At 41.3% G+C, this 26,716-nt stretch overlaps 4 protein-coding genes across 11 annotated transcripts in view; 1 reads left to right on the forward strand and 3 right to left on the reverse strand.

Annotated features, from left to right (window-relative positions):
- The window catches only part of LOC309718535 (neuronal calcium sensor 1), a 19,703-nt gene extending 18,792 nt beyond the window's left edge, over positions 1 to 911 (reverse strand). For 2 of the 5 annotated variants that reach the window (XM_082553885.1, XM_082553881.1), the window contains exon 1: positions 324 to 475. The gene's annotated coding sequence lies outside the window, so the exon portion shown is untranslated. Of the gene's footprint in view, positions 1 to 168; positions 292 to 323; positions 480 to 823 lie in introns of those variants that run through there. The other 3 variants (XM_082553883.1, XM_082553884.1, XM_082553882.1) reach the window with 3 other exon arrangements.
- Positions 496 to 18,131, forward strand: adamts13 (ADAM metallopeptidase with thrombospondin type 1 motif, 13; the record flags this gene model as incomplete). Of its 3 annotated transcripts, XM_082553876.1 has the most annotated exons (31): positions 1,027 to 1,097; positions 1,853 to 2,006; positions 2,211 to 2,268; positions 7,822 to 7,882; positions 8,002 to 8,135; positions 8,425 to 8,508; positions 8,745 to 8,869; positions 8,965 to 9,111; positions 9,621 to 9,755; positions 9,967 to 10,117; positions 10,205 to 10,309; positions 10,383 to 10,534; positions 10,624 to 10,687; positions 11,018 to 11,144; positions 11,234 to 11,382; positions 11,468 to 11,588; positions 11,799 to 11,879; positions 11,956 to 12,137; positions 12,222 to 12,378; positions 13,101 to 13,230; positions 13,308 to 13,487; positions 13,575 to 13,773; positions 13,853 to 13,955; positions 14,033 to 14,162; positions 14,261 to 14,437; positions 14,525 to 14,729; positions 14,915 to 15,224; positions 15,311 to 15,454; positions 15,544 to 15,723; positions 17,587 to 17,762; positions 17,867 to 18,131. In XM_082553876.1, 27 exons carry the CDS (start codon positions 8,031 to 8,033, stop codon positions 18,020 to 18,022), a joined length of 3,975 nt encoding a protein of 1,324 aa, XP_082410002.1. In that variant the 3' UTR covers positions 18,023 to 18,131. The 3 variants fall into 3 exon arrangements, with proteins under 3 accessions (XP_082410001.1, XP_082410003.1, XP_082410002.1); XM_082553877.1 differs by lacking the exons at positions 1,027 to 1,097; positions 1,853 to 2,006 and adding an exon at positions 572 to 600; XM_082553875.1 differs by lacking the exons at positions 1,027 to 1,097; positions 1,853 to 2,006; positions 2,211 to 2,268 and adding an exon at positions 496 to 600.
- A 650-nt stretch (positions 18,132 to 18,781) lies between these two features.
- Positions 18,782 to 24,165, reverse strand: LOC309718533 (carnitine O-acetyltransferase). 2 transcript variants are annotated; one of them, XM_082553878.1, is made up of 14 exons: positions 23,986 to 24,165; positions 22,582 to 22,851; positions 22,279 to 22,397; positions 21,579 to 21,632; positions 21,268 to 21,433; positions 20,966 to 21,140; positions 20,677 to 20,855; positions 20,479 to 20,579; positions 20,272 to 20,391; positions 20,044 to 20,166; positions 19,813 to 19,948; positions 19,666 to 19,728; positions 19,446 to 19,583; positions 18,782 to 19,332 (listed from the first exon to the last, which is right to left on the reverse strand). In XM_082553878.1, the coding sequence occupies exons 1-14, from the start codon at positions 24,010 to 24,012 to the stop codon at positions 19,117 to 19,119; spliced, it is 1,887 nt and encodes a 628-aa protein (XP_082410004.1). In that variant the 5' UTR covers positions 24,013 to 24,165; the 3' UTR covers positions 18,782 to 19,116. The 2 variants fall into 2 exon arrangements, with proteins under 2 accessions (XP_082410004.1, XP_082410005.1); XM_082553879.1 differs by lacking the exon at positions 23,986 to 24,165 and adding an exon at positions 23,840 to 23,947.
- A 778-nt stretch (positions 24,166 to 24,943) lies between these two features.
- On the reverse strand, positions 24,944 to 26,198 carry LOC309718534 (immediate early response gene 5-like protein). The gene has a single exon (XM_082553880.1). The coding sequence runs from the start codon at positions 25,897 to 25,899 to the stop codon at positions 25,021 to 25,023; it is 879 nt and encodes a 292-aa protein (XP_082410006.1). The 5' UTR covers positions 25,900 to 26,198; the 3' UTR covers positions 24,944 to 25,020.
- Positions 26,199 to 26,716: the final 518 nt, after the last annotated feature.

Here is a 26,716-nt window from a genome sequence, read left to right on the forward strand (position 1 = left end):
TGAAGTCACGTTGTGAAATGACTGATTCAAACAGCTGGCTAAGACAAAACAGCACAACTAAAATACATACATTCTCAACAAACGTATAGCCTGGTTAAAACCCTCGAAAAGCGCTTTGTTTTTATTAATTTCAACGTGTTTTGATTGACAGCAGCGAGAAATACATACAGTCGCGGCAGCAGCAGGTGGGATGTTGCCTGGCAGTACCATAGCAACCCTCAGTTTATGGCTACAGTGCGGGAAGCTAGTCATTGTACTCGAAACGTTTGGTACCCATGCTGTTCCGTGTAGCTAGTTGACAAGGAAAAAAACAGAAAACACACCTTTAAACGAATAAAGAAAAAAACGTTCCCATATAAAGCGGCTTCTGGTTACCTCAGCCACAAAAGCGGAAAGTCGCGGTGAAAAGAAAAAATTTGCCCCACAGCAGAAAGCCGCTGTCCGACGCCGTCTTCCTTCGCCGAGTTCCGGAGTGAGCGACTCGCTGCTGCGCGGATGGCCGTCCGTGCTGCTCTGATGCCGCCGTCAGGGAGTGACGTTGCTGCCTCTGCTGCATGGCCCCGACCAACTCAGCTCAGTGCCAGAGACACTGACGTCGCGGTACCACTGGACACACACTGACTCTTTGTGTGCTTTAAGAGCCTTTACACGTGTCACCGGGCATATAGCGAGAATTTAACTTTTCGACTCACATTCACATTATATGTAACGTTGTTTACAGGTCAGTCTGCCTGCCCAGTTTTACACACAAAAAAAGAAAGAAAAAAAATGGTTGAAAGTGGTGGTGAGGTTTGTCTTTATAACACTCAAATTAGACACTTACCCTTTTTAATGTTTAATCACTGCACTGGATTCAAAGTTAGTGTTTGTAACTTGAGAATTCTGAGTTTGTTGTTCAAACGGACAAAAATTAATTGTGGCAAAGGGTTGAATTAAAATGCACTAAGTTACATTTTTAGCATAAATATCAAAGTTCCTTAAGTAAAGGGGCTAAAACGATTCAGAATAATCTAACTTTTAGTCCTTCGTCGGGGTCAGTCAAGGTTGAGCAACACTACAAGTCCCACAATGCCATTGAAGGCAGTCCTGCGTTTGAGGTAAAATTCCAAATTTACATGATATCTGATTTACAGCGTTTGGCCTAAATAACTACCGTTAATAACACTGGTTTGTACAAAGATCACTTTTTAAGTGTGAAGTAAAGAAAGGTTTATTTTTTTCTATTCATTTATTTATTGCTATGTTTAAAAGCTACAAAGTAATCCACTTCCATATCTGCACTTGTTTAAACTTTTCAGTATTCTCACACCAAACCAAATAACACAGAAATGATTAGCATTTGCTAATGGCGTTTCTCATTAACACATCATACATATTCAATGACTTATTAAAAAAAACAAACACCTAAAATCAATGGCATTTTAAATACAAGCTATTTTCAATGATTTCAAATGTCAGCAGCAGAGCAGCCCATACTCAAAAAAAGATCACCTGCCTCTTTTGCTCTCTCTGTTCTCTCTCTTTCCTCCATTAATAGTGAATTATCACGCTTAATGTTAATGGTTGAAAACAAGGCAGGTAGCCAAGTTACACACTGAAATAGTTTTTGTGTTTCGTGATATGCTTGGTTTCGTCTTTTTAAAGCTTGGTTACAAAACGATAACATCAAGTCATGTTTGGAGAGACTGATCTGCTAGCTTGTTAAAAAGCCCATCTACAGTCTCAAAGCCTCCCTAGGGCAGCAAGCCGTTCAAACAATGGGGTGTGAATAAATGATGTGTGTAAGTGGGTCGTTACATTTTCAGCAAAAGGCTGCTGAATCACTGCTGAGTATGAACTTTAACACTCACAGGCCTTTGGTCAAAATTAAAATAACTTCACCAGAGGGCTTCAGGCATAATGAGAACACGAGTTAAAGCGTGACCACCATGGAAACATGAGAGGGAATTTCTGAGGTCCCCCTGTTGGTGAATCGGCTGCTGATGCCATAGTCTGCTGCTTGATAGGTATGTAAGTGCACACATCCTCTAAACCGTACATGCTATTACATATATGGTTTTATGTTATGTTCTTGAGAAGAAAAATGTGTGTACTCACTGCTTTTCACTTGCTTTCTCGTCAGGACCCAGACTATCCAATAACTGTTCAGTGAATCCAAGTACTCTTATATTTATCCATCCATGCATCTTCTCTCGCTTACCCAATTCAAGGTCGCAGTGGAGCCTTTCCCAGTGAGAAGTGGAGTACACCCTGTACTGATGCAGACTGGTATTGTTATTTATTCCTTTCATATCTTAACTGTGAAATGTGTTAAGGGCCACTTACGGAATATTATTCAACCTTTGCCAGGTTCTATAAGGACTTTGTAATGAGTTTCACATAAGCAGACACACACATACACACACTCGACCGTGGAGCTGGAATGCAAGGAGCTTGTCTGGCATCAGGAGCAAGTTAGTTCAGTGTCCTCCCCAAAAACACTACTAGTGTGGAGGGCTCAGGTATCAGAAGTTTATCAAAGCTTATACATAGCTGAATACATGTATATCACTTATGAGTGAGTTATTTTTAGTAACATAAAATGCTGACACTCTGATTCAACCATAGTAAACAAAATGTTGTGGTCAAAGAAAAATACTGTTACTACTGAAAATAGGCTTCGTAAGGTACTATATTAACTTTGTAAGGTAGGGTCAAGTTTTTGACCTTCACAGAGAAAGCCTGGGTTCAAAATCCAGTGAATTATGCTTAATAAAGTTTGCTAAAAATACAAATTTCCGGGCAAAAGGAAAACGTGTCTGCAGACTTGCCCGACTTGTCTGCTTTTCTCAGCAGCACAGTTTTGAAACTGAATACAGACTGGGATGTTTTTATTGCACATCTTCATATATGACTCTAATGATAGATTTGCAGGTCTTGTACACGTCCACAAAAATTAAATTCACAAATTTGACTAGAGAGAGATTGGGAGACATCTGTGTACAGGTTTGCAAATAAAGGTAAAAGCCTCATTATTCATCAAATATTTAGGGAGTAAAGTTTGTTAGCCTTGGGGGTAGGGATGTGCATGATTTTCTAATATTAGTCACTGAGCTACAAAAAAAAAAGAAAAGGTTATCTTTTTTTTTTGTGGTTATAATATGATGGATGATTTTGGAAGAATGCCCATCCCTTCTTGGCAACCACGCTATTGACTGTATTTAAAAAGTGGGCTTGGTTTCCGGGTCTGAAAAATGATACGTAAAAAGTGAAAGGGGGTTGGGGGTCGTTTTGTTACCAAAACAAGAAAGATTTCAGTAATCTCTGTGGGAAATACAAACCTTCAGTAGCTTGATCTATGAGCCCAGCAAATACTTTCCTAATGAGTTTTATGGTCTCAGTGGCTAGTTTGTTAAACACAGCATGATGTTCATTCTAGAAATGATGCTCTCTGTTAAAACACAGCAATAAAGCAGCATTTGCCTTGGGGCAGGCCTACCTTGTGATTGGTAATTTCTTACCCTACGAGGGGGCCTGTTTGTGGCCACACCCAACTACGGCTGGTTTCAAAATGCTAAGATGCAACTATCACCTCAGCCTTTGGGATGAAACGTTACTAACCAATGGGGGATTTTCTCAGTGGTTGCATACATCTCTTATGTACAGTCTGTGTGTGCAACTCATTTATGTTATTAAAACAAACTGCACAATCCACCCCATTTTTTTAAAGATTGTTCCTTCTTTTCCCAAAATTCATGAAACTCTCTTCTGTTAAATTCCATGCGTCTGACCAAAAGACAAAGAATCCACAATCGAAGGGCTGTGGCAGAAGTAAATAAAACTGAAAGCTTGAGAGTGGGATTGTAAATTGAGACACCATACCAGCAAATTTCAGGTAAGGTGTATCCAAACATAGGCTACTATAATTACTGATCTGGAGATTGCAGGGTCCTGCTGGGAAAGAGCACAAGATGGGAATAAGGGAAAATGATTTCAGATACATACTTGCTAAAAGATGGGGAAAGGAATTTTAATTGGTCTGAAGAAAAAGATTAATGCGCTGCAGTTTCGTGTATTGATTTTTATACTGAAGGACGTGAGGACGAGTAATGTAACTAGAAGGCTCATTTGTATTTTTGCTCTCGATTCCTCTTACTCATGCTCGAGTCCAAACTTTGCAGTCAGACATCTCCATGCGTAGCTTATTAAAATTCAACTCCCCCGAGCATCATGTAAACAGATGTTCAGCTATTGGATTTGTTCATTAACAACTGCCACGCCATCATCCTATAGCCCGATAGGAGCTTTCTGTTAATTCATGGGAGGATTGGATCAAAATGTAGGCTGTCTGACTTGGCCAGCTTAGTATTCAGTATCCTTCCCTGCAGTCCCTTATTGCAGTCAACTGCAGTTACAGTAGCCCCGTAGGAATAGAGAGAACAAGGCTGAGAAATAGAGAAAGAGGCCATGGCAAAAATGGGGCAAATTGCTCTAAGATTTTTTTTTATCTTTCTGGATCGTTTAGAACTTTAGAAGCCTTGTTGAGTTTACTAAACTAAAGTCTGCATCTTGTATCAAGTTCAGTCTAAATGCTGTCTTATGTTTGTCTAATTTTAGATCACTATGTTGAAGTTAACTTCAGTAGGTATTGCAGCAGGTAAGGTTTGCATTGTCTGGATCTGTTTGAAAGGCAATTGAATTACCATTGCACCACCCAACTGTATGCTTATACATACAGTATCTGCTTTGTGATATCACAGACTTTTAAACTAGTGTTTTGCTGCTGCTGTCGGCCTTGTGTGATAATTCTTTTTTTGTGCATATCTGTGATGCCACACATTTTAGCTCATAAAACAGTCTCGGTGTAGAAAACTCGAACTCCAGAGCGAGACATGAAAATTCTGCTCCTATAGTCATTTAACTTCCAAACAGGACAACATTACAGAATAATGCATTGATCAAACACCGCTTTACCTCACATCACACCATTATTGAAACACATATTACAAAAGCGCCTCCCCTGAAAATGATTGTTCATAATCACTTGCAGATTATAGCCGTTTATCAGAAACCACACACCACGATCATTAAGGCATCACCATCAGCAGCACAGTGGCATCATTAAATGCCGGCGCAACGTCGGCATCCCTGCGATATGCTGACATATGCTAAAACAGCTGGGGGGCTCCTGGAAGAAATGCCACGGCCAGGAAAATGACTGCACATTTCAAGTTTCAGCACCCTCCGTATTGCCTTGAAAACACTGGAAAGCTATCATATCAGGGCTGACAGTATAGCATCAACACAATATTTGTCTTAATTAGCAGATGGAACACTGAAAGGGAGGAGAAACTCCACCAGCAGGAGGAAATATTCTTAGGTTTACAGATTTTCCAGAGAGAGAGAGACACCCATGCATAAATTGAGGAAATAAATGTTCAGAGGAACGTCAGTATGTTTGAAAAACAGATGTTACAGGGCCATTCTGCTGGTACTTTTATGCATGAAGGTAACTTTGATTCAGCATCTGATACATCACTGTGACAATTTTATAAATAGTCCAGTACTTAAGTCTGAACAGAAATGCAGCTTTACTGAGACATGAAAGGTGTGCTATATTTATGCGAGGACTTCTGCTTATAGTTACAGCTGATAACTTGCAGAAAAAAGTCAGGTCAGAAGATTCTGTTCAATCATCCACTAAAACTAACATACTTGATCTGCCATCAGTGCTTTTCCCCAACATAAAGTTTTGGTGATGGACTGTCATAAAGAGGCAGGTGAACATTTCTGTTGTTTTTGTTGTTGTTGCACACACACAAATCTTTGCGACTCTGTGACAGATGGATGGAATGACAAAGAGCAGCAGATGAGCGACAATCCTTTTATGTACAAGCCAGAGCCACTCTACTTAAATGCATCTCAAAATTAAACACTGCGAGGCTGGACTTCACAGTGAAAAAAACCCAGTTTACCAAATGTCTTTCCAAAATGTCGTAATGCGTGACATGCAGTTTTACATGACTTTAATATAGTTTCTAGCAATAAGATAACTACAAATGGGGCACAAAGTGATCTAACAGAGATTACTTTCTATGAATATTTTTCAAGCCATAAACAGCTTCCTCCTTCCTCAGTAATTACAACCAAACAAAATTTTCCTGAGGCTTCATCTGCTGTGCCCACTTGTGTATCCCATATGGCTAGATATATATAATTTAGGACATCATGAATATACAATTCATGCCCTCCTCAGAGTGAGCAGGCATGAGACTCCGATGACGCTCATCACAGTCTGTTGTGCTCGGCAAATCTAGCATGGCATTGAGGTTTTAGTGGAGCAGCAACGCTGATGTAATGCTTGTGACACCCAGCTGTTAATTCAGACTGACAACAGGCAGATATCTGGCCGACTAATGGCAGATGGGGCTTGAATCCTAGCTTTGCAGAGATAAACTATACCCCCAGAGGAAGGAAGGGGATGGAGAGGAACAGAGAGAGCGAGTGAGAGAGGAAGAGGGTCAAATGCTATTTCCACAACATTTCGGAGTTTATGTAAGGCGTGGAATACATTCTGGTTATACTTGAATCTTTTTCATAGCAGGATGAGAAACCAGCGTTGTGTTAAAAGTCAGATGGAATCTGATAAGTTCATTGCTACTGTATTCATGTCATCAAAGGAATATCAAAGCATAAAGTTATATTTAAAATGGCTTTCCTCCACCAAGTGTTAAAAAAAAGCACTAAAAATAGTTGGAGAGAAGAAAGTCTTTCTTCTGACCTAATTTAAACTGTAAAGGAAATTAATTATAGCCACAGACCAAAGTTATTAGATCGTCTAATGTTGCTTAAATTGAGCTGTTTTATTGCTTACACTCTGAATCTTCGGCCCTTACAAATAAGCAGCTTAACGCTGGTTTCATCTCTGTCGTGAACATGAGGGATGTTAGTTTGTTACACTCTTGTGGAGTAGCTCCTGCTCTCTCCCCCCGTTACTTTCATTTCATCCACAGGATCATGTGTGCCCTCTAATGGCTACAACGGGTAACAAACTTCACAATCACTTGTAACAAATTCAGCACAATTCATTTGTTGTCTGGGAAAGGCCCATAAATATGGTGGGGTGTCTAAAGTTGGACTTTTGGTTTCTAAATAAAGCAAGGAAGCTGCCATCACTGCAAATACAAAAACTCTCGGTGGGTCGTCATAGCTTTTATCACTCAGTGACAAAAGGCAAGAAATGACACATATTAGTCATAGCACACGCTGAGAGAGCCAACCAATAAGAGCTGTCCTCTTGGTCTCCAACCCCCCAAAAAAACAGCAAATGACGCGTGACGCTCATCAACTTTGTCCCTACTGTTTACATAAACGCATACTCACAGACTCTTGGCTCTGTCCTGCCTGAGTAGGAGGATCACATATTGTCCTGGTGTTAAAGCGGAGCAAGTACACACACAGGAAGAAGGAGAAACATGGTTTTTATGACTCTGTTCTGTCTGCTGCTGCTGCGGCCTGGCTTAAGCGCACTAATGATTTCTCCATTGGAAAAGGTAGGTGGAAAGCTGCGGGTGAACAGGAGCACTGCGGTTAGTCATTCCACTGCTCGGAACTTCTGCAAAGTACATTGAACTCTTCAACTTTAAGCTGTTTATCATCCTGCGAAAAACCCACAAGTTACAGAGAGTCCTAACTTTGGTTATTGGATTTACATGCATACTGCTAACAAGCAATTAGCAGTATTTTCATGTTTTTTTTGGTGTTTGACTCACATGTCTAAATCTAGTTACATAGCATTAATTTCACTACTAGATGTAAACAAAGTTTTGTTCCTTTCAAAAGCCTTTTCATCACTCGACCAGTCCAAGAGTACTTTCCTATCCAGGTTCTTCTCATTCCACAGGTATGTGTGTCAATGGAAGCTTGAAAATACAACAAAATGAGAAAAAAAGTATATACACAACCACTGGCACACAGACAGGTTATCATTCTGTGTCTGCACTGTTTTCTTCTTGGTCGCAGTAAGTGAGCGACTGCGTCGGTCAGCTGTGATGCCTGATATCACCCATCTGGAGCTACTGGTAGTGGTGGGGCCTGATGTCCAGCAGGTCCACAGGCAGGACACAGAAAGATACATCCTCACCAACCTCAACATTGTAAGCCTGATCGCACACATGCAAAAGAAGTTAGAACTAGTGGATGGGAATGTTTACTGGAACAATCCGTAAATGGAGCTGTGAGGATGATATAGGGAGGAATCAGCAGATAATGAAAGAGGTGTTAAAAGCAATAAGTCAGAGACAGTAATGTGTTCTGAAGTTGTACCGTGTCTGCTGAATTCTTTCCATAGTCTGGCCTGGTGTAAGTGCTCCGCAATTCTATAGTCCCAATACACTGAAAGTGATGAAATATAGTAATTGGACTTATATTTCAATTTCCACCCAGGCCTCAGAGCTGTTGAGAGACATTACCCTGGGTGCCAACATGAGGGTGCACCTGGTCCGCATGATCATCCTGTCAGAGCCAGAGGTAAGTGGCTTTCTGTTATGACTCCAGCTCATTATAGTTAAGTCACAAATGACCAAATATTAGATATAGCTTTTTAGCACAATAATCTGAAGTCCTACAGTGCTTGTGTAAGCTATTGTCACATCTATAGCTTATTAAGCTGCTGCTATCCATAGTGACTCTGAATGTGAGCAACATGATTAAAAGTTTCAGTGCAAAGTACTTTAATTCTCTTGTTACATTTGACCATGTTTTAGCCAGAGATCCAGCTGTCTACCAACATCACTTCTTCTCTCAGAAGTGTGTGTGACTGGGGCAGAAGGATTAACCCTTCAAATGACACGGACCCGCTACATGCAGATCTTCTACTGTACATTACAAGGTATGTTAACTGTCTGTATCTGGTTATAAGAGGATGTTTTATTATCTTGCAGATGAGCAAAATGATTTTTTTTTTTGCTTTACCATCACAATCAGGTATGACCTGGTGTTACCTGATGGAAACAAGCAGGTCAGGGGAGTAACACAGCTCGGTGGGGCTTGCTCCAGTGACTGGAGCTGTGTGATTACAGAGGACACTGGCTTTGACCTGGGAATCACCATCGCTCATGAAATTGGCCACAGGTAAAAGGGATAATCCACGGGACCTAAAATGTATACTTTAGTTTACAGCTGTGTCTAATTTGGGGCATTCCTTATTATTTCTGTCATTTTGAAATTATCAAACAGTATAATTCAGTTTAATTGCTTTTTTTCCCCCCTTAAGTGAGTTTTTCTTTCTATTTTCAGTCAGAGATAAATTTTTGTCTATACAGGAAATGTTTTCAATGTTTCCAAGAAATTCTTCACAAATCACAGACCCATAAAAAAAAGCTTTAATTGTACTGTGCAGTTTAATTCAGCTCATAACACTCACTATAGTCACCATACTGGACCGTGATTGACAGTTTAAATGGTGCTTTACATGCTTCAAGACTGTTTTACCGTAATTGTTTGCTCTGGTATTCTTGGCAATTTAAAATACCTTTAAATGTCACCAGCCAGGGAATGTCATCTTTTAACAACCGCATGCTCACAGCATCCTACACTATGGTTACTTTAACATCTTTTATGCTTGATTGTATTTCACCCAGCTTTGGAATCAACCATGACGGAGTAGGAAACACCTGCAGCAGGAGTGGGTTCATGATGGCCTCTGACGGAGGCTACAACAGTGTGGATTTGACCTGGTCTCCCTGCAGCAGACAGCAGCTTCTTACTTTCTTCAGGTGGGCCAACCTGTTCACAGCAGCTGTGCAAGAAATGCCATTCATTTATCATGCACATCTGGCACTACTGAATATGGTATTTACTCTTAAGTCGTGTCTTCATATCTGCCACAGAGGTTGATCCTTAAAACGTAATTTATATTAAGTCTTCAGTCTTTCAGCGCAATATAATGTCAGCGCTTTGGGTTTTCTCATCTGTTGGTATTCTCAGTGAAGGGAAGACGGAATGTGTAAAAGATCTCCCTGCAATGGAAGGATCCCTGCAAGACTGGAAGCCAGGGCTCTACTATGGCGTGGATGACCAGTGTCGTATAGCTTTTGGTAGCACTGCGAAAGCCTGCTCTTTCACCAATAATGACCTGGTATGTCACAGTCTTCATGGCACAGGATGGGAAATTGACATTACCACATTTTCAGTTTGTTAACAACCTTTTTCTCCTTTCCATCAGCCAGCTTGTCGTTTTCTGTCTTGCCACATCAATCTAGACGACAATAGCTCCTGCAAACGCCTCCTAGTGCCACTTCTGGATGGGACAGAGTGTGGTCCTAATCAGGTACAGCTCTGCAGGCACCAGAGAGTCATCAAACAGTAGTGTGTTTTTCACGGGATGCAATCCTCTCTTCTAGTGGTGTCTAAAGGGGCGCTGTGTGTCTCCAGATGATCTCAGCTCCCCTGATGTGGTTCACGGCTCCTGGTCTGGCTGGTCTGAGTTTTCTTCCTGCTCGAGGACGTGTGGTGGCGGTGTCGCACTTCGTACGCGGCAATGTAACAACCCAAGGTTAACAAATGGATGCGTCAGTAAAAACATGTTGCTGAACTTCTTCTTAAGAACATGTGGGATTTTGGTGTGTCACCTCTAATTTTCAGACCTGCGTTTGGAGGGAATGATTGTGAGGGCCCAGATATCGAGGCTGAACTTTGTAACCAGCAAGTAAGTACTTACTGGCTATGTTTACATTGGGCCTCCATACAATAGGTCAATATTGTTTAATCAATGGAACATTGGACCCAAAATCATTCCCAGCTTTGAATGAGCTTTTCTTAGTAGTTTGCAGCCCATAATTTCAACAGAAATGATTAAATGTCTTAGAATTACGAGAAAATAAGTCATGCACATGTGAAAATAAGAGCATGGGACAAATCAGCTATTCTTCAAATTCAGTTTACTGCCAGAGTATCCTTACTGTAATTTGGGCTTGGCAGTGTAAACTTGACTTATTAGGAGAAAATAACACTTTTCTTACCATCTACCTTATTGCAGCCCTGTGAGCGCACTCAACTTAATTTCATGGCAGAGCAGTGCTCCCAAACAGATAACCACCCCCTCTACCTGCCACCAAACAGTGCTTCCTTCTACACATGGATTCCTGCATTAGGCTTTACACAGGGTAGGTCTAAGCAAACTTGATTTTTTTTTCTTTAGAGCAAAATGTGAAAAATGTGTACACCTAACATTTCTTATTCTTATCCTAACCAGGGGATGAACAGTGCAGATATATGTGCCAGTCAGATGGGGAAAACTTCATAGTGAGCCGTGGCTCTCAGTTTGTGGATGGTACTCGCTGTGAGACAGACAGCCCTCCTCCATTCGGCGCTACAGCAGCTTGTCTAAGAGGCAGATGCCAGGTAGGGATGGGTTAATGAGGCTAAATATATCAGGGATCAAATGCCATATCCCTCTTTCTGTGATCTTTCTTTTGTCTCTGATCAGCTGTTTGGCTGTGATGGTGTCCTGCACTCTGGAAAAGTACGGGATATCTGTGGGGTGTGTGGTGGAAATGGGTCTTCCTGCAGGTTGATATCTGACTCCTACAGTGGTGGTCAGGCCAGAGGTAACAAACTGAGTGCCATTAATTTAAGTTATTTGTAAAGCAAATATGATGTTTTCCTGCTTTTTTCCCTGTTGTACATAAGCAAATTTAATGCTTTTGGGGTGTGAAAGGTTTTTTTTCTTTACTAGTTTGAAAATAATAATTGATGGCATTAATAACTGCTGTATTATCGTGCATCAGTTATAAATCAGTGATTTATTTTTGTTTCAGAGTACATCACCTTTGTCTCGGTGCCAGTGAATGCCACACAGGTTCATATTATCAACAGGGCACCTCTCTTCACTCATATGGGTGAGTGGCATAACTGGACAGGAGATTTACATTTCTATAAGACAACCTTAACAGGATTAAAACTTTGCATCCACAGCTGTAAAGACTGGGGAGACGTACATTGTGTCTGGAATGGGCAGCATGGCTCTGAATATGACCCACCCTTCCCCGCTGGATGAAAACCGCCTGGAGTACCGAATCCATCTAACACCTGACCTTTTGCCTGAGATGGAGGAGCTGCTCGTGCCTGGGCCTCTGCAAAAGGAGATAAAAGTACAGGTCAGGCGAGGAAATCTTACTAAACTGTTCACGTGGCTTTGTGCAACAGTTATAGTGATTTTGTTTTGTTTTTTCTCACTGTAGATCTATCGCAAATATGGAAAAGAATATGGAGAAAAAACAAATCCAAACATTAGCTACCAGTTCTATGTGCCTACCAGAAACAGCAGCCAAATGGATGTGTTACCCAAAGGCAAATGGTCTGTTTTCCCAACACCCTGCTCTGTATCTTGTGGATCAGGTAAGTAACTTAACGAAGAAAGTGACAAAAAAAATACTGTTGATGACGGGGATCATTTGAGACCTTGAGAGACCGTGTAGTGTTTGCTTTTTTGTTTGGGAAACAGATGTCTTTTGCAAGTAAAATGCCATATTGAAAGCATTTGTATAATAGTGTTTAGCAGTGGCTGTCAAACTCTGGTGTGCGCTGCCTACTGAGAGCTTAGATTATTGGGGAAAACAATGAAGTGGAACTAAGTTGAATGAAAATCATTTAGTTGGCAACATAAATAAAAAGGAAGCTAACACTATCATAGCAATCTTTACTTGACTAAAGTTCATATTTTGTTGCTAAAGAGTGACAAAAAGTGTACCAGTCTCTGGTGCAATGTTAACAGCACATCCCAATTCTTCTACATGATAAAGAGATTATGCTGTAGTAAATTAAAGAATACAGGCCCAGACTGTCTTGTTAATTTACAGATAATGTCCTACTTGTTTATTTTACTGTGAATTTTTCTGTCATTTAATTGTTTATCTGCTATTTCACTACTTTGGTGTAGCATGAAGGCTGTGGGGGAGGTCTTTATAAGTAGGAAAAGTTGTAAAATTCATGAAAATACAGTTAGAAGTCCATAATTTACACCCTTATGTTTGATACCTGATGTAGACTATAGGAGGCTACAACTGTTAAATCCAAGGTCTTGTAAACATTTGCATCTTCCACCTTTCACCCCTCAACAGGTGTTCGGAGGCATGTTTATATTTGTGCAGATGAAGAGACCAGCAAACCTTTGGAGGAACATGACTGTTCAACACCCCGTCCAACCACACTGCTCTACACAACCTGTAATCTTGCACCCTGTCCCCCCAGGTTGGGTTCATACTCAGCTTCTTTTGACATACAGTGCTCAGCACAAACTAGCACATGTAAAATGTACTATTTTACAGATGGACTGCAGGGACGTTTGGGCCTTGTAGCGCCTCTTGTGGTGGGGGAGAAAGAGTGCGTCCTGTAAGGTGTGTTCAGAAACATGGATCTGATGTGGTGAAGGTTCCAGATTCCAAATGTCCACCTGATACAGCTCCGCACGCTATTGAAAAATGTAACCTGCAGCACTGTCCTGCCAGGTATGACATCTGCAATGTAATGCTGATTATTAGATTCACAGAGTGTGAACAGTTAACATTGTAAATCTTCGGTCTGTGCGTTTATAGATGGCACGCATCAGAGCCAGGGGATTGTTTGGCAATCTGCGGGCCAGGAGAAGCAAAACAGATTGTATCGTGCGTCCGACCTGAAGGTGGCGTGGATGTTGAAGTCGATCAAAGTTTTTGTTCAAAGCAGATTAAACCCCCCGATTCTGTGCCCTGTGTGGTAGACGTGTGTCCCATTGGGTGGGAATCAGACCGAGAGGTAAAATCAACGATAACTTGAACTCCAGTGTTCTTTAAGAATGTGAAACATCTCTACAATTGTTGTCTTTCTTGACCAGGAACAACCCAGTCTAAAGTCTGATTTGTTACCACGCTCTAGTCAGCCTCGTGTGTATGTGTGGAGCCCTGTTATTAGCCCGTGTTCAAAGACCTGCGGCAATGGTAAGTCCTCCCTTAGTCAGAAACAGTGCTGTCTACTCAGATGTAGTAACTCAAAGCCCACTGATTATGTGCTGTAGGAACTCTGCAGGTGTGGTTTTCTTGTGTGGACCATCAAACCACACTGGGAGTGCCTGACTTCCACTGTGATGCCTCTACTAAACCTCATCCCAAGTCTGAGATATGCAGCACTTTACCCTGCCCTCCTATGTGAGACACTGTAGTAACCATAGAGATGTGTAGAAAGTAGGATGCAGATTTGAAATAAATGTTTTAAAATTACAGGATATTTTTCTTGTAACAACCAGGTGGCGCTCTAAGCAAGGAGTCTGCAGTGTTACGTGTGGAGGAGGGGTAGCAAACAGGGTGCTGTACTGTGCTCGGGAAGCAGAAGGGGAGGAGGTGGTTGTGGAAGATTCGGAGTGCAGTAACTTTCCCAAGCCCACAGCAGTGGTATCATGTAACACTCACAGCTGCCCAGCAAGGTGAAGATCACACAAAATGCAAACCTGAAATCGATTTCTGCAACAGCAAAAAAAATAATGAACTCCCCACCACTGTCACTTGGCCAGGTGGAAGGTATTCAGGACGTTACCCTGCTCAGTCTCCTGTGACCTAGGTGTAGCTCAGAGGGTTGTGTCTTGTGTCCAGTTTATCCACGGCAAGGAGAGCATGGTGGCAGAGGAAAACTGCCATGCAGCTGTCAAACCAGCCATCACAGTGCCCTGCTTGGTGCAAGTCTGCACCTTTAGGTGGGAGGTGAAGCCGTGGAGCCAGGTACGTCACAAGATGGGGATGGCTATTAGATAGAAATGGGATGAAATAATCTCTTTTGAACCTGTTTTTTTTCTCCCGTCCACTGCTTCGCTGAATACCGAAGCAGTGGACACTGATGTCTCATTAAGCATGATATTGCTAACATTGTGAAATTTCCTTGTCATAAGTGTTGTGTTTCTCTCAAGTGTTCAGTATCCTGTGGCTACGGTATCCAATCCAGAGCTGTGTCCTGCATGGGCCCCTCTAAGCCAGAGCCCCTCAGCCCCCTGATTTGCATGCACATGCCCAAGCCAATCACCATCCAGGGCTGCTACACTGGCAGCTGCAGAGATGTGCCATCCACATCAGATAAACCCACTCCTCTGCATTCCACTCTAAGCCCTAAAAACATATCACAGCCAAGCATACGCCAACTTTCTCCTAGTCCAACAGAGGCCTTCACCATCCCAGTGACCCCAGTGGCTGCCACAACACTCACTCCAACCCATAAATCAAGTCAGTAGACATAAATACTTTAAGAACTCATGAAGAACCGAAGGAAAAGCATTATTATTAATATTATAACATCTGCTCCTGTCTAGGTGCATGTGGACAGCTACTGCTGGAGGAATCAGGCACAGTGGATTTAACTGATGTGACAGATCGCTGTGTGGTATCCATAGGCCGACCCTTGGATGAGGTCATTCACATTAAAGTGGTGTCCAGCTCCCTGGACTGCAGAAAAAGTTGGTTCTATTAATAACACTAATACTGCTACTTTCTGTGTGAAGGCTGCAGCAGCAAAATAAATGCAACTCTGCGTGCGTTTTTACAGAGGAGTACGTGGCATTTTTCGACCGACTGGCATTTATGAGGAAGTGCGCGCATGTGGGAGGTACTGAACTGACCACCAGAACAAATGTCCTGCTGGTGCGTCAAAATCTGCTCACGCCAGGGAGCGGGGTTGTGTTTACGTACAGTTCACAGAAAAATAAGAAGAGGAGCCACCATCAAGGTAAGACGGTGCTTGAACAGAACTAGGAATTTTTTGCAGAAGGAATTTTTTTGCAGAAGGATTGTCAAATATCATGAAAGATAGGATTATGATTAATGAAAGAGCATCCTTCATTTGTTGTTTGAATGGATGCAGCAACAAGTGAATTGAAACTTATTCACTTAAACTGAATTAACAGAGATTTGCAAGCCTGTACACAAGTCTTAAGCCACCCCTCACTACTTGTGCAAAGAAGGTTGTTGTTTGGTAGCGTTTGCATGTGTGTCACTCTCTTTCTACAGGGGGGCACAGCGGGGTCATGTTAGCAATCCATTAGAATTTACGTTACATCCACCAAGATCATCAACTGAAGTTAAAGTTAATAATTTTATTGAAAATTGACAAAAGCCATACAAGTTAGAAAGTATGAGTCTTTGGTGGTGTGCATTGTCGACATATAGAAACTACCATACTAAGATTTAAAATATAATGTCACATTTGACCTCTGACCTCTCCTTAAAGCTTGATAGATTGATTTGAAGGTCAAAATGATTTAAAACTGCCTTTGTTTACATTGACAACATACGGGTAAATAGGGAAAGATATGTGGGAATTTTAAATATCATGTTACTTTGGACCGCTGACCTCTTCTTCAAGGTCAAATGAGGTCAAACTGTCCAGTCATTAACAAATCAATACCTATTATCCATTACCTACTCTTAAATAACAAAAGCCACTTTGCACTTGATTTTACTTGAATACATTTGTAGTGCAGTATGTTTAAAAAGAATAAAGAAAACTAATTAATACATACAAAATTCATTTACTATTTCCTTAAAAGAAAATACTGCCCAGAGAGTGAGCTGATTGAGGTTGGCACTCTTATTTTCCTTCCAAAGAGTTGGATGTATGTGTAATTTTCAAAAGTCATCATGAGGATAAACTGGAGGAAAGTGGAATCTACTGTTCACTGAAGCCTCATTAGAAATGCTCTCAGTGGAAGAGTGGCTTTCAAGAAGCCATTCTTAAGAAAGGGAAAGATGGAGACAATTTTGAGCTATGCCAGCTTAAACAAGAAATGGACTGATGATCAGTGGCAGCAGGTCTGAATCTAAACCAGAACTATTTAGTTCAACTTATTGTCAGCATGTCAGAGGTCAGCTGAGAGGTGCAACAGTGAATCGTGGATTCACCTCCCCAGAGCTGGGACCTCAACATTATTGAAGCAGTGTGGAATTATTTTGGCAGACAACAGATCAAAACTTCCAAAGAAAAGCTTTGAATTTCCTTCAAGAAGCCTGAAGAACTATTCCTGAAGACTACTTTAAATTAAAAGAAAGCTTGCCTAAGAGGGTTTAGGCTGTGTGGAAGAATAAAGGTAATAATACCAAACCTAATTAGAAATGTACAAGCACTGTTTTATACCTTATATAGTGTATATATTACACGCGTGCATGTTTGCACATCTTCAGTAAATTTTGACACCTATTTCCCCATTTTTCCTAACAAAATATCAAGGAGGTTTGGCTCAAGACTTTTGCACAGTACTGTATGACGCAGTGAGAATACTTCCACAGTCTAACGCAATCATAAACAAAAGCCCTGCAATACATAACGTCAGATGAGAATACTGTAAGTTTTTTACGCTTTTGCCTCGGATAGAGTGAGACTGTTTTAAGATTTCCAGCTATATGGGCTGTTTTGTTCATATCCTTTCCATCCACCATGCAGGTGGGAAGGACGTGATATTCTAGCTATGAACAATCAATTCACAGCTATAATATTCCTTGTAGACAACTGTAAATTTTATTGCAATTGCACTAAACTGCACACAGACTATAGTGATGATAACTTGTTAACCAACGATCCATATTTGCCCCTCAGATTGTGACATTCAGCTGTTCTCCCCCAGCGGTGTGTTTGAGAATCCAATAACGTCCAGCACTAACCACACCTGTCGAGTGCTCATCAACGCCCCTCCCTCAGTGAAGATCAGAATCCAAGCACTACACATAGGATTAGTATTCAACACCACAAACTCCCAGTCTACATACATTATGGTGCGAACAAGCTCTCTAACATGTGTTGGTTCAATATGCTGTATCTTACAAGGACAAAAAGCGCACGAGTATAACTACTGCAATATGCTTGTTGTGTTATTCAGATCCGGGACATGGATGTCTTAAAGACCAACGTGTTTAAAGGTAACCAGCTGTTTCAGTGGCATGCGTCGGGAAATATGGCTGAGGTTGAATTTCACGGAGACTACCTGCATTCTGAAGGAAGCTTCAGAGCTCGATATTCATTTGTGCGCCTTTGATACCAGATACTGTTTTTGACAATGTTCACTTGTGCTCTGTTGAGAAGAAAGAGTTAAAGGTATAATATGCAGCAGTCATCAGTTATGTGATTTCTATAAACTGAACACAACATTTATATTTGGCCCCTCCTCTCTGGCTCCACAAAGCGAAAGGGAGGAGCGGTGCTCACGCGAGCTGAAAAAGGTGAAAGATGAAAAGGAGCGGTGTTAACAAGAACGAAGCTGTGACTCAAATAGCTGTGAAATGAAATGTTATTTGTGATAACGTGATTGTTTCGCAGCACTTTTCATTCTAAATCACAACTGTGAAGGGAGGTGCTGCATTGCTGGGTTTTGTGGGAATACACCTGAAGCGCATGCTCCATGATGGCTGCTATTGCCTCTGGCTCCGCTCAGACCCCCCGAACAGAAGGACCTCTGCGACTTTTCATGACACGGACAGCGGAGAAGACAGACAGTGACAGTAATGCCCCTCGTTCTGTATTTTTACAGAGTCCTGCACTCACACTCTCAGTTGTTGGTCAGAGACTACACACCCTTTGTACAAAGGCAACACCCCTGAAAAAGGAAAATAAGAAATTACAAGAAGGCTGTTTCCCTGCAGATTTACTTACCACCATACAGTTCTTGTGGTTCATAACTGCATATTATATCTTCAAGTGAAAGTGAAATGAAAAAGGATCTTACTGAAAGATCCTTTTTCATTAACTGTTATAACTATATGCAATTATTTTGACCTTAAATAAACAATAAACAAACCAAAGCACTCAAAATCTTTAACTTAAGCAAGGACAAAGTCATTTGGAAGATAGCACACAGAACTGCTGAAGTATAAAAATGGAGGGCGTACTTATACTATTACAGTTAGTAAATAATGCTCATCTAAAGTTCACACGCACACCTATATATAGCTCTATCTCAATACTGATAGTCACACGGTAAATTTCCCATAATTCCTTTAAAAACTGGTTTCCCCATAGCTCCAACACACTCAGTCCATTGCAGGTCTGTGTCAGTGTGGCATTGTTCCAGGTTCAGCTACAGCCACAGCCCGGCGGGGGCACAAAAACACCGTGCCAGGTTCCTGTGTGGAATCACTGCTTGGCTGTAGCTGTGTCTTCCAAGAGAGCTCTCATGTCCAACAGTGCTTCCTCTACAGCCTGGGCAAAGTTGGCAGCATTTGTCTCCTCGCAGCTGTTAAAGGCTGTGATGGCGATGTTGATGTGCTCTTCCATGGGATTGTAACACACTCCATAGCCATCTGGCACCATTGGACCAAAGCACATCACACAGTCTGTCTTGGAGCCAACCTGGACATCGAGACGGGAGGGATGAGGGCAAACATGCAAATAAACAAATATTACAACACATTATCCTTTGCTCAGCAGTAACACACTGGGGCTTTTCTTAGATGCAAATATACCTGGCTGGTGGAGAGATTAAAATGATTAGCCACAGCATAAGAGGTGTCCATAAATATCTCAGGTATAGAGGTCAGGTCTTCTATGCTCTGCCTCTTGAGCCCAAGGAGGTGTCTGTCAATGGCCTGCCCATGAATTGCCTGAAAAAGCAATGGTGAGCATGTTAAAGTGATATTTATCAAGTAGTTAAAAAGTGGTTGTTTTGGGGATTTCAGCACTCACGTTGTACGTGTTTTCTTTATGCGTCTGAATGGCCTTCTGCAGCAGTGCCAGCTTCTCTGCGCTCTGTTTGAACATTTACGGCTCAGTTTTTACGATCACATTTAAAATGTTACATCGCTTGTGAGAGCCCATCATTTTTACTAGTACCTGTTTAGCTGGGTCTTGCATTGCCTGGACAAATTCAAGTGAGTCTGCAGTAGTTGACCGGATTGCATCTGTTCGCCCATATTTGAACATTCTTAAGGAAGCACTCTCATAGGTAGAGCAGCAAATATTATAGATCCTGGATTGAAAACAAAAAAAGTATATCATGCGGTGCACTCAGTGTCTGCATCCCACGGGACCTTTCCCCCCCTTTCAAGAGAGCGGACTTCTCACCTGAAGTACGCCAGCTGAAGAGCCATTTGCACAAAGGCATCTGGACTGAGCTTATGCTTCTTTGGCACATTTTTTCCAAAGTGAGAAAACACAAGCACTTTCACATCCAAGTCGTGTACCATTCTGACAAAAATGAGAAAAGAGGGAGTCAAAGAAAATGTCTGACATCAAAGCCCAAATGACAACAGCAACAAGAAAACTACATTCTGACTGCACAGCATGACATACATGTTCATATTTTGTTTGGCCTTCTCAATATCTCTCTTGACCTCAGGTGTAATGTTAAAACGCAGTTTCTGGGGCATGGGCAGGGGAATCATGGGAGCGCGACGGAATTGAGTCCTCTGCCTGTTGAGAAAAACGTGACCCGCCGAGTCAGTGTGAGCTCATCATAAACACGAAGAAACACTAGTCTAAAATCTGAAATAAACTTACATGTATTTAACAACGTAATCGATGAGAAACACAATGGGTGGACCCTCAGCAGGTGCATGTTCATACACCAGTCCACATGCACCGTCTTCACCAACAATGAACTGAGGACGATTTGCAGGTACATTCAAATTCTCAACCATTGCCAGAATCCTGTTTATTACTTTGGATCTGTGAGTCATTGCGCTCTTTTAAACTGACCTGTAGCGTCTTATCAAACCAGCGGTTGCCACTGTTCCAACGAGCACCTCCTCCATGCAGAATCTGGGCAGCTACGCGGCTCAGATACAAGTCATCAGACACCCGCAGCATTGGAGCATCCAAACAAACTGTAAAAATACTTTTCTGGATGGCACGAACTGAGTCTTTATTCGTCCTATCTGAGAAGAAAAAAAAAAGGGGGAAATGGAACTTGTGAATCACAAGATTCTAACAAAAAATGCTTTCTATCTATAGAATACATCTGGCTGATACTGTGGCTTGTCCTCACCCTTAATCAGGTTATTATAGGCTTTTCCCCAAGTGTTGCGGTGCTGTGATGTGAGGATGCCAATCGGTTCTTTGTTAGTCTGCAAAGAGGAGTTCCAGATCTTCTCCAGCTGCATATACATCTGATCCACTGTTAGTGGAGTGCCATCACTGTTGTACACATCTAGGACAAAAAACTAGAAGAGAAGCCGGGTTGATTCAGTAACAGATTTAGTTTATTACTCCTTTTCTTCATAATGACTATAAAAAAAAAAATCAGGATCTTTATAATTGAAGAAAGAACAGCAGTGCCATCTAGAGTACCTGAAAGTTGTGGACCACAGTGATGTGAGTCGGAGGTGTTTTTCCACTGGCGTGATTTACAACGATATCTCTCTTTGGTCCAGGAATACGACAAGAAGACAGGATCTGGTAATACTGGTCCATACAAAGAGGCTTCCCACTCAAATACTCTACAGGCAGAGTCTGACTACAACACAGTAACTAATATTATTCATTTGCAGTTTTGAAAAAAAACAACAAAAAAAACAAATAAAAAACAGCTGCAGGCCATGGTGATAATGAGCTTATTGCTACAGCAGTACAATGTTTGTATTGATTTCAGACAAACTCACGTGTCAATCATTTTTTTAAAGTCCAAAACTCCTGCAATTAATTTGGCAGCAAACCTGCAAAAAATAAAAAATAAAAAATAACAAGTCAGATTATAGATTACTACACATAATGGTCAGTGTATGCTTTGTTTTGCATCAATGCTCCAAAAGCTAGCGCTCATATATAGTGTTCACAGATGGAACAAAATCAGTCATGAACTATGGAGAGGAATGGAGAGGAACGCAGTTAAATTTTTAGAAGCTAAAAGTAAAAACAAAACAAAAACAAGCACTGGCTTGTTTACCACAGTCTCATATGTTTGGCACATATATTCTTATCATCTTCATTGTTATTTTTGCATTACATCTCCATGGTGCCCCTATGTTCACTGCATATCCCATGGGTCACAGCATTCAAAAACAGCTGAGCAATGGTATGAGAAGCCCTGGGGCTTTAAATAGCCAGCATGTGGAGGGAAGACTGTGCAAAGGTCAGCTTAAAATGAGCTTGTACTGTAACTTCAACACAAAGTAAATCACTTTTTAAAACAGCTTAATGGCTGCACTTATATTCAGACAATTAAACTTTATAACTGGTACTGCTGGAGCCCCGAAAATTTACTGCACGCATTACAAGTGCTGGGGTTTTTTTTAGTGTTTGTGGGCCTGTGATTATTAAGATAAGCAGTTTGGATACTGTAAGGGCATGCTGGTTTCTCACCTCATTTGACCTTGACGATCATGAAAGTGCATCTGGGGCAGGACTACTCCAGGGCTGGTGTAAACTGCCACCGGCATACGGCAATCCAGGTAGGCCGACTGCATCCACCATTCTGTTAACTACACAAACACAGCTGTAGTCAGACCAGGGCGAAAAAAGAATTACTTTAATTTCTTAAACAGCCAAATTAAACATGTATTTAGTGTATGTAATTACAAAAGACAGATTCTTCTGTCAAAAGACTGCTTTTACACTCATCATGTCTACGGTGACGCATAAAGTTAAATAAATCCATTTATCTACCCAGTTGTCCGTCTTGCGTGCCCGCCTTTCCAGTCCCTTTTGAAGCCTTTCTCCTACACCACCCTTAAGGAACTCCTGTACCACCTTCCTGGTGTGATCCATCTCTTCATCACTGATGAGGGGTTCCAAAGCTGCGAGGTAGCGCTCACACGTTTGATTCAAGGGTGGCACAGGTAGCTTAGGCAGACCCTCTTGGTGTGTCAGGGGCCTTGCAAGGATCTGCGTTACGGGTCTGACTAGGTGACATGGCTTCACCATACCTGGCCGCATCTATAAGATAATATCTTGTTAAGTTAAAAACTCTTCTGTTTTTTCTGCTATTACACATTAAATTGGAGTATTACAAATGGATTTAGAAAGTTGAAGGTGTCATTGCTATTTGAAGCCCAACAGACAGTTAAATATATAAATAGCCCAGTACATTCATACATGAGTGTGAATACTGAAATGTAATCTTATTGACAATCTCACTGGGGCTCGTTAACCCTGCAGATTAATTGAATCTCTTTAACCTCAAGTGTCAACATGTTGTTTAGTGCATGCAATCTAAGACTGCAGACATTAATGAGTCGCTGCAAACTGGTTTAAGCAAGAACTAGCTTCGGGCGTTGCGAACAACGGTAAATAACTTAGACAGGCTCGTGCTTTACAGTGAGATGATGATTTGGTGCATGAAAACGGACACCAAAACAACCGACAGAAGCAGCTATACTATTCGGACTAACTGGTGTTAGTCTCTGCCAGCTTATAAATAGGTTGACACAGTTGAACCTTCGGATGGGAGCTACAACAAAAACACATCAATATAAAGTCGTTATACGATTTATTGACAAAAAATAAGAAGATACATTCATATGATATCCCATTTGATTTAATATTACTCCAAATAAGGTTGAATTAAATACGTAACGGTTAGAAAAAATGTAGGGATATTTATGTCAAGCTGGAACACAACAATTAACTTCCGGTTAGCGATATCAACATAAAGTTATTGCTAAATATTTTGTGTATTTATTGCACGCCACGACAGAAAAGATGCAAGAATGTGGATAATACTGGGGGATGACTCCGAGTCACATTGCTGTTTCCCATGTCACGAACTAAGCTAACGCTAAGTTACTCTATGCTACGCTAAGCTAACGCTATGCAAAATGTTAGCTAACCCCCTCCCCGAAAAAAAGAAAAATACTCCGTTATATTCCTTAACGCACAATTTAAATGCACACGTTGGGTGAACGTAAGTTACATTTTAACCTACTGTTGCCACATTGTTGCTATTCTGCACAGCGCCCCTCCCTCTTCACTCACTCACTTGACCTGATGTCGCAAAATCAAACGTAACGTTACTGCGCTTTTTTAACACGCACTTAAAACACACGCAAAGGGGGAAAAAGGAGGACTCACCGCGGCTCTGACAAAAACACCCAGCATCTTGTCAGACGGACGCGCTAAAAACTTGGACTGTCCCGGGAATATAGATGGGGAAACCCTCGGGCAGTCATGTCTCAAGGACAAGCACTCTGCGCTCAGCTGTCCGCCCCCCGTCGGATACAGCAAACAAAACAAGCGCTCTCTCTCCTTGAAAAGTGTTTTTCTAGGTGGAGTTTGGCACACGTGAGACTGCTGTTTCAAAACAAATAATTACACTAAACCTCTACCCGCATGAAAGCTTCCTCAGCTCATTGTTTTATTCATTTTAGGAAAAATGGATTCAAATGTTCCACAAGAGCTGCTAATAAGCATTTGTCTTTTACTACTTCTGGTTATTGTGTTCAGAAATTGCATATTAAAACCTCCAAGTTCAGTGAAATGATGGCACATTTACTACTACTACTAATAATAACTGTAATAATAATAATAAGAAGAAGAACAAAAACACAAAATCTGTCTGTATTTCTAAGTTGACCGCTGCGCCCTCTTTCCAAGTAATTTGAAGTCAATGCATTTGTGTTTTTAGACTGTTTGTTTTATTGATTAATCAAAGCAGGCCCTGATATAAATATATATTTACATAATAAGAATAAGAATAAGAATTCTCGTTGAACTGTTGCACAAAGCTGCACAGATCTTCTCTGGCCACATGGTGGTAGTCGTCCAACATCTTTCCAAGGAGAAAACAGCATTCACTTATTTCTCCAGGAAATACAAACCAGTGACTCCGGTTTTCCCGCAGAAAAAAATAATTTAACAAAAAATCACCACCACAAAATAATATTTAAATAAAGGTTACAGTTTAGTCATGCTGTGTAGAAATTATTCGCACTAGCACAGGAAATGTCAATGTGCAAAAAGTAATGGAAATGCATATGACCATTCTGTATAATTTCAGCACTGTTTTTGTATAAAAAGTCCAAGAGAGAACTGCAGTCGTGTCATGATTTATTTAAAAGCAGCAAAATAAAACGATACAAAGAAATTAAAAACACATAGTCATACATATCAAAATGCTTCGATTGCTCTGGTCCAGCCGCTGCCTGTTAACAGCGTGTGTTTTAAACAAATTGTTTGAGTGGCGAATATTTGCTCAAGGTCCGTTTGCTGCCAACTCACAAACTCAGATAGCCCACCTGAGCCCAGCACCGAGATCAGGTTGGAGATGTTTGTGCTGTCCAACTGGTCAGAGTCTGAATGTGAATCATCATCACTCCTCATTCTTTTACACGGCACTGGCGCAAAGTCTGGCAAATAAAACTCTGGATCAACGATATGATAACTTATGTCAATCTTTCGCTTTTTTGTGTAGCACTGCGCGCCCTGCGGCTGTTTGGGCTGCGCGCAACAGTCTGTGTGGAAGTATCCGTTCGTGACAGTAGTCACCACATGGGTGTCCAAGTCCAGGACAGTCTTTTGGTTGGCTTGCGTGTTCGGGATAGATAACTCCCAGGAGGATTTGTCCGCACAGCTCCAACAGGCGTCCGAAACCATGAGGTCAGAGTCACTCGGTGAATCCATTGCGCAGGCAGATGCGCCTTGGTGCGCCACCTCTGCAGGCTGACCGTTGGGCTGGTGCGCTCCGCAATGCCAAGTGTCCGACTCAACCCCAGTAAAGTTGCAGTAGAAGTCATCAGCCAACTCCGTGAAGCTCCCCGTCCATTCGAGGTATTCTTGCCTTTCTCGGACTACGGTTACATCCTCGTACGGATTCGTCCTCTGCATCTGCGACAAGTTTTTGCTCATGTAGAACTGCCTGGCGTTTCTCAGTACGTACGTTACCAGTAAGTTCTTGTGGAGCTTGATGCCTCCTCTCTGCGTCCTGGAGCTTTGGATTTTCCTCAAAGAAATGGAGATCAGATTCTGTGCTTCAAATGCACACTCCATCCTCAGTCGGGCCACCCTTTCTTTGCTCTCGGTCTCTCAAATCGTTTGTTTCCAAACTGGAGAAATAGTGATGCCTTTAGTTGAGATTCCTATCAGATTCGTGTAGACTGTGTCCATAGCGCTCCATGTCTTCCCAGTAAGGGCATGGATTTGCAACTCTCATCTTTCCTTGCCACGCCCTCACGTACACATTGTCCAATGGGAGGGAGGAGGTGCTTCTGTTATACGCAAATATCACTACTAGCCTCATTCAAAATGCACGTAGGAGCAGGCAAGCTGTATTTCACTAAATATGATCTTCTTAAATCTCAGTGCAGACAAATAGGAGACTTTGGAGTCCGCACTAAAACAGAAAGCAATGGAAGGTGGAAGAACAAGCAGATGCGAATGTAGCGGGGTAGTACAATAGAGTGAAATAGTGTAATGGGATGTAATTTATAAATATAACATGTACTAACATGTAATAACAAATAAGAAAAATATTAGATGATGTGGATGTAGAATATAAGTAGAGAGGATGAACATTAAAACAGGGTTAAGTTGCATTTTATAATATCAACATTATCTACTTTACTCAGTTTCTTGACTGTTCCAATCATGTATCTTATTATTTTCCAAAACAGTTTATTACTTTATCATTTTATATACTGAGGATTCTTTCTCTACTATATTGTTACATTTTATATTACAATGTGCTACCACAGTACAAGACTATACTATACTACATTTTATGGCTGCTTGATGGCAAAAATCACAATTACACTTAACAGGATCAAAGCCGAGATTATAATGATTGAATCTAAAAGATAAAAAACTG

The sequence above is a fragment of the Aulonocara stuartgranti genome (genome assembly GCF_965226115.1).
Source record: "Aulonocara stuartgranti genome assembly, chromosome: 12".
Lineage (NCBI taxonomy): Eukaryota > Metazoa > Chordata > Actinopteri > Cichliformes > Cichlidae > Aulonocara > Aulonocara stuartgranti.

Coding starts and splice junctions, on each gene's coding strand:
- LOC309718533 (XM_082553878.1), bottom strand. CDS start 24,012: ATGCTGGGTGTTTTTGTCAGAGCCGCG. Junction 21,633..22,278: donor GATCGTCAAGGTCAAATGAG/GTGAGAAACCAG, acceptor TATTTTTTGCAG/GTTTGCTGCCAAATTAATTG. Junction 20,167..20,271: donor GCCAAACAAAATATGAACAT/GTATGTCATGCT, acceptor CATTTTTGTCAG/AATGGTACACGACTTGGATG.
- LOC309718534 (XM_082553880.1), bottom strand. CDS start 25,899: ATGGAGTGTGCATTTGAAGCACAGAATCTGATCTCCATTTCTTTGAGG.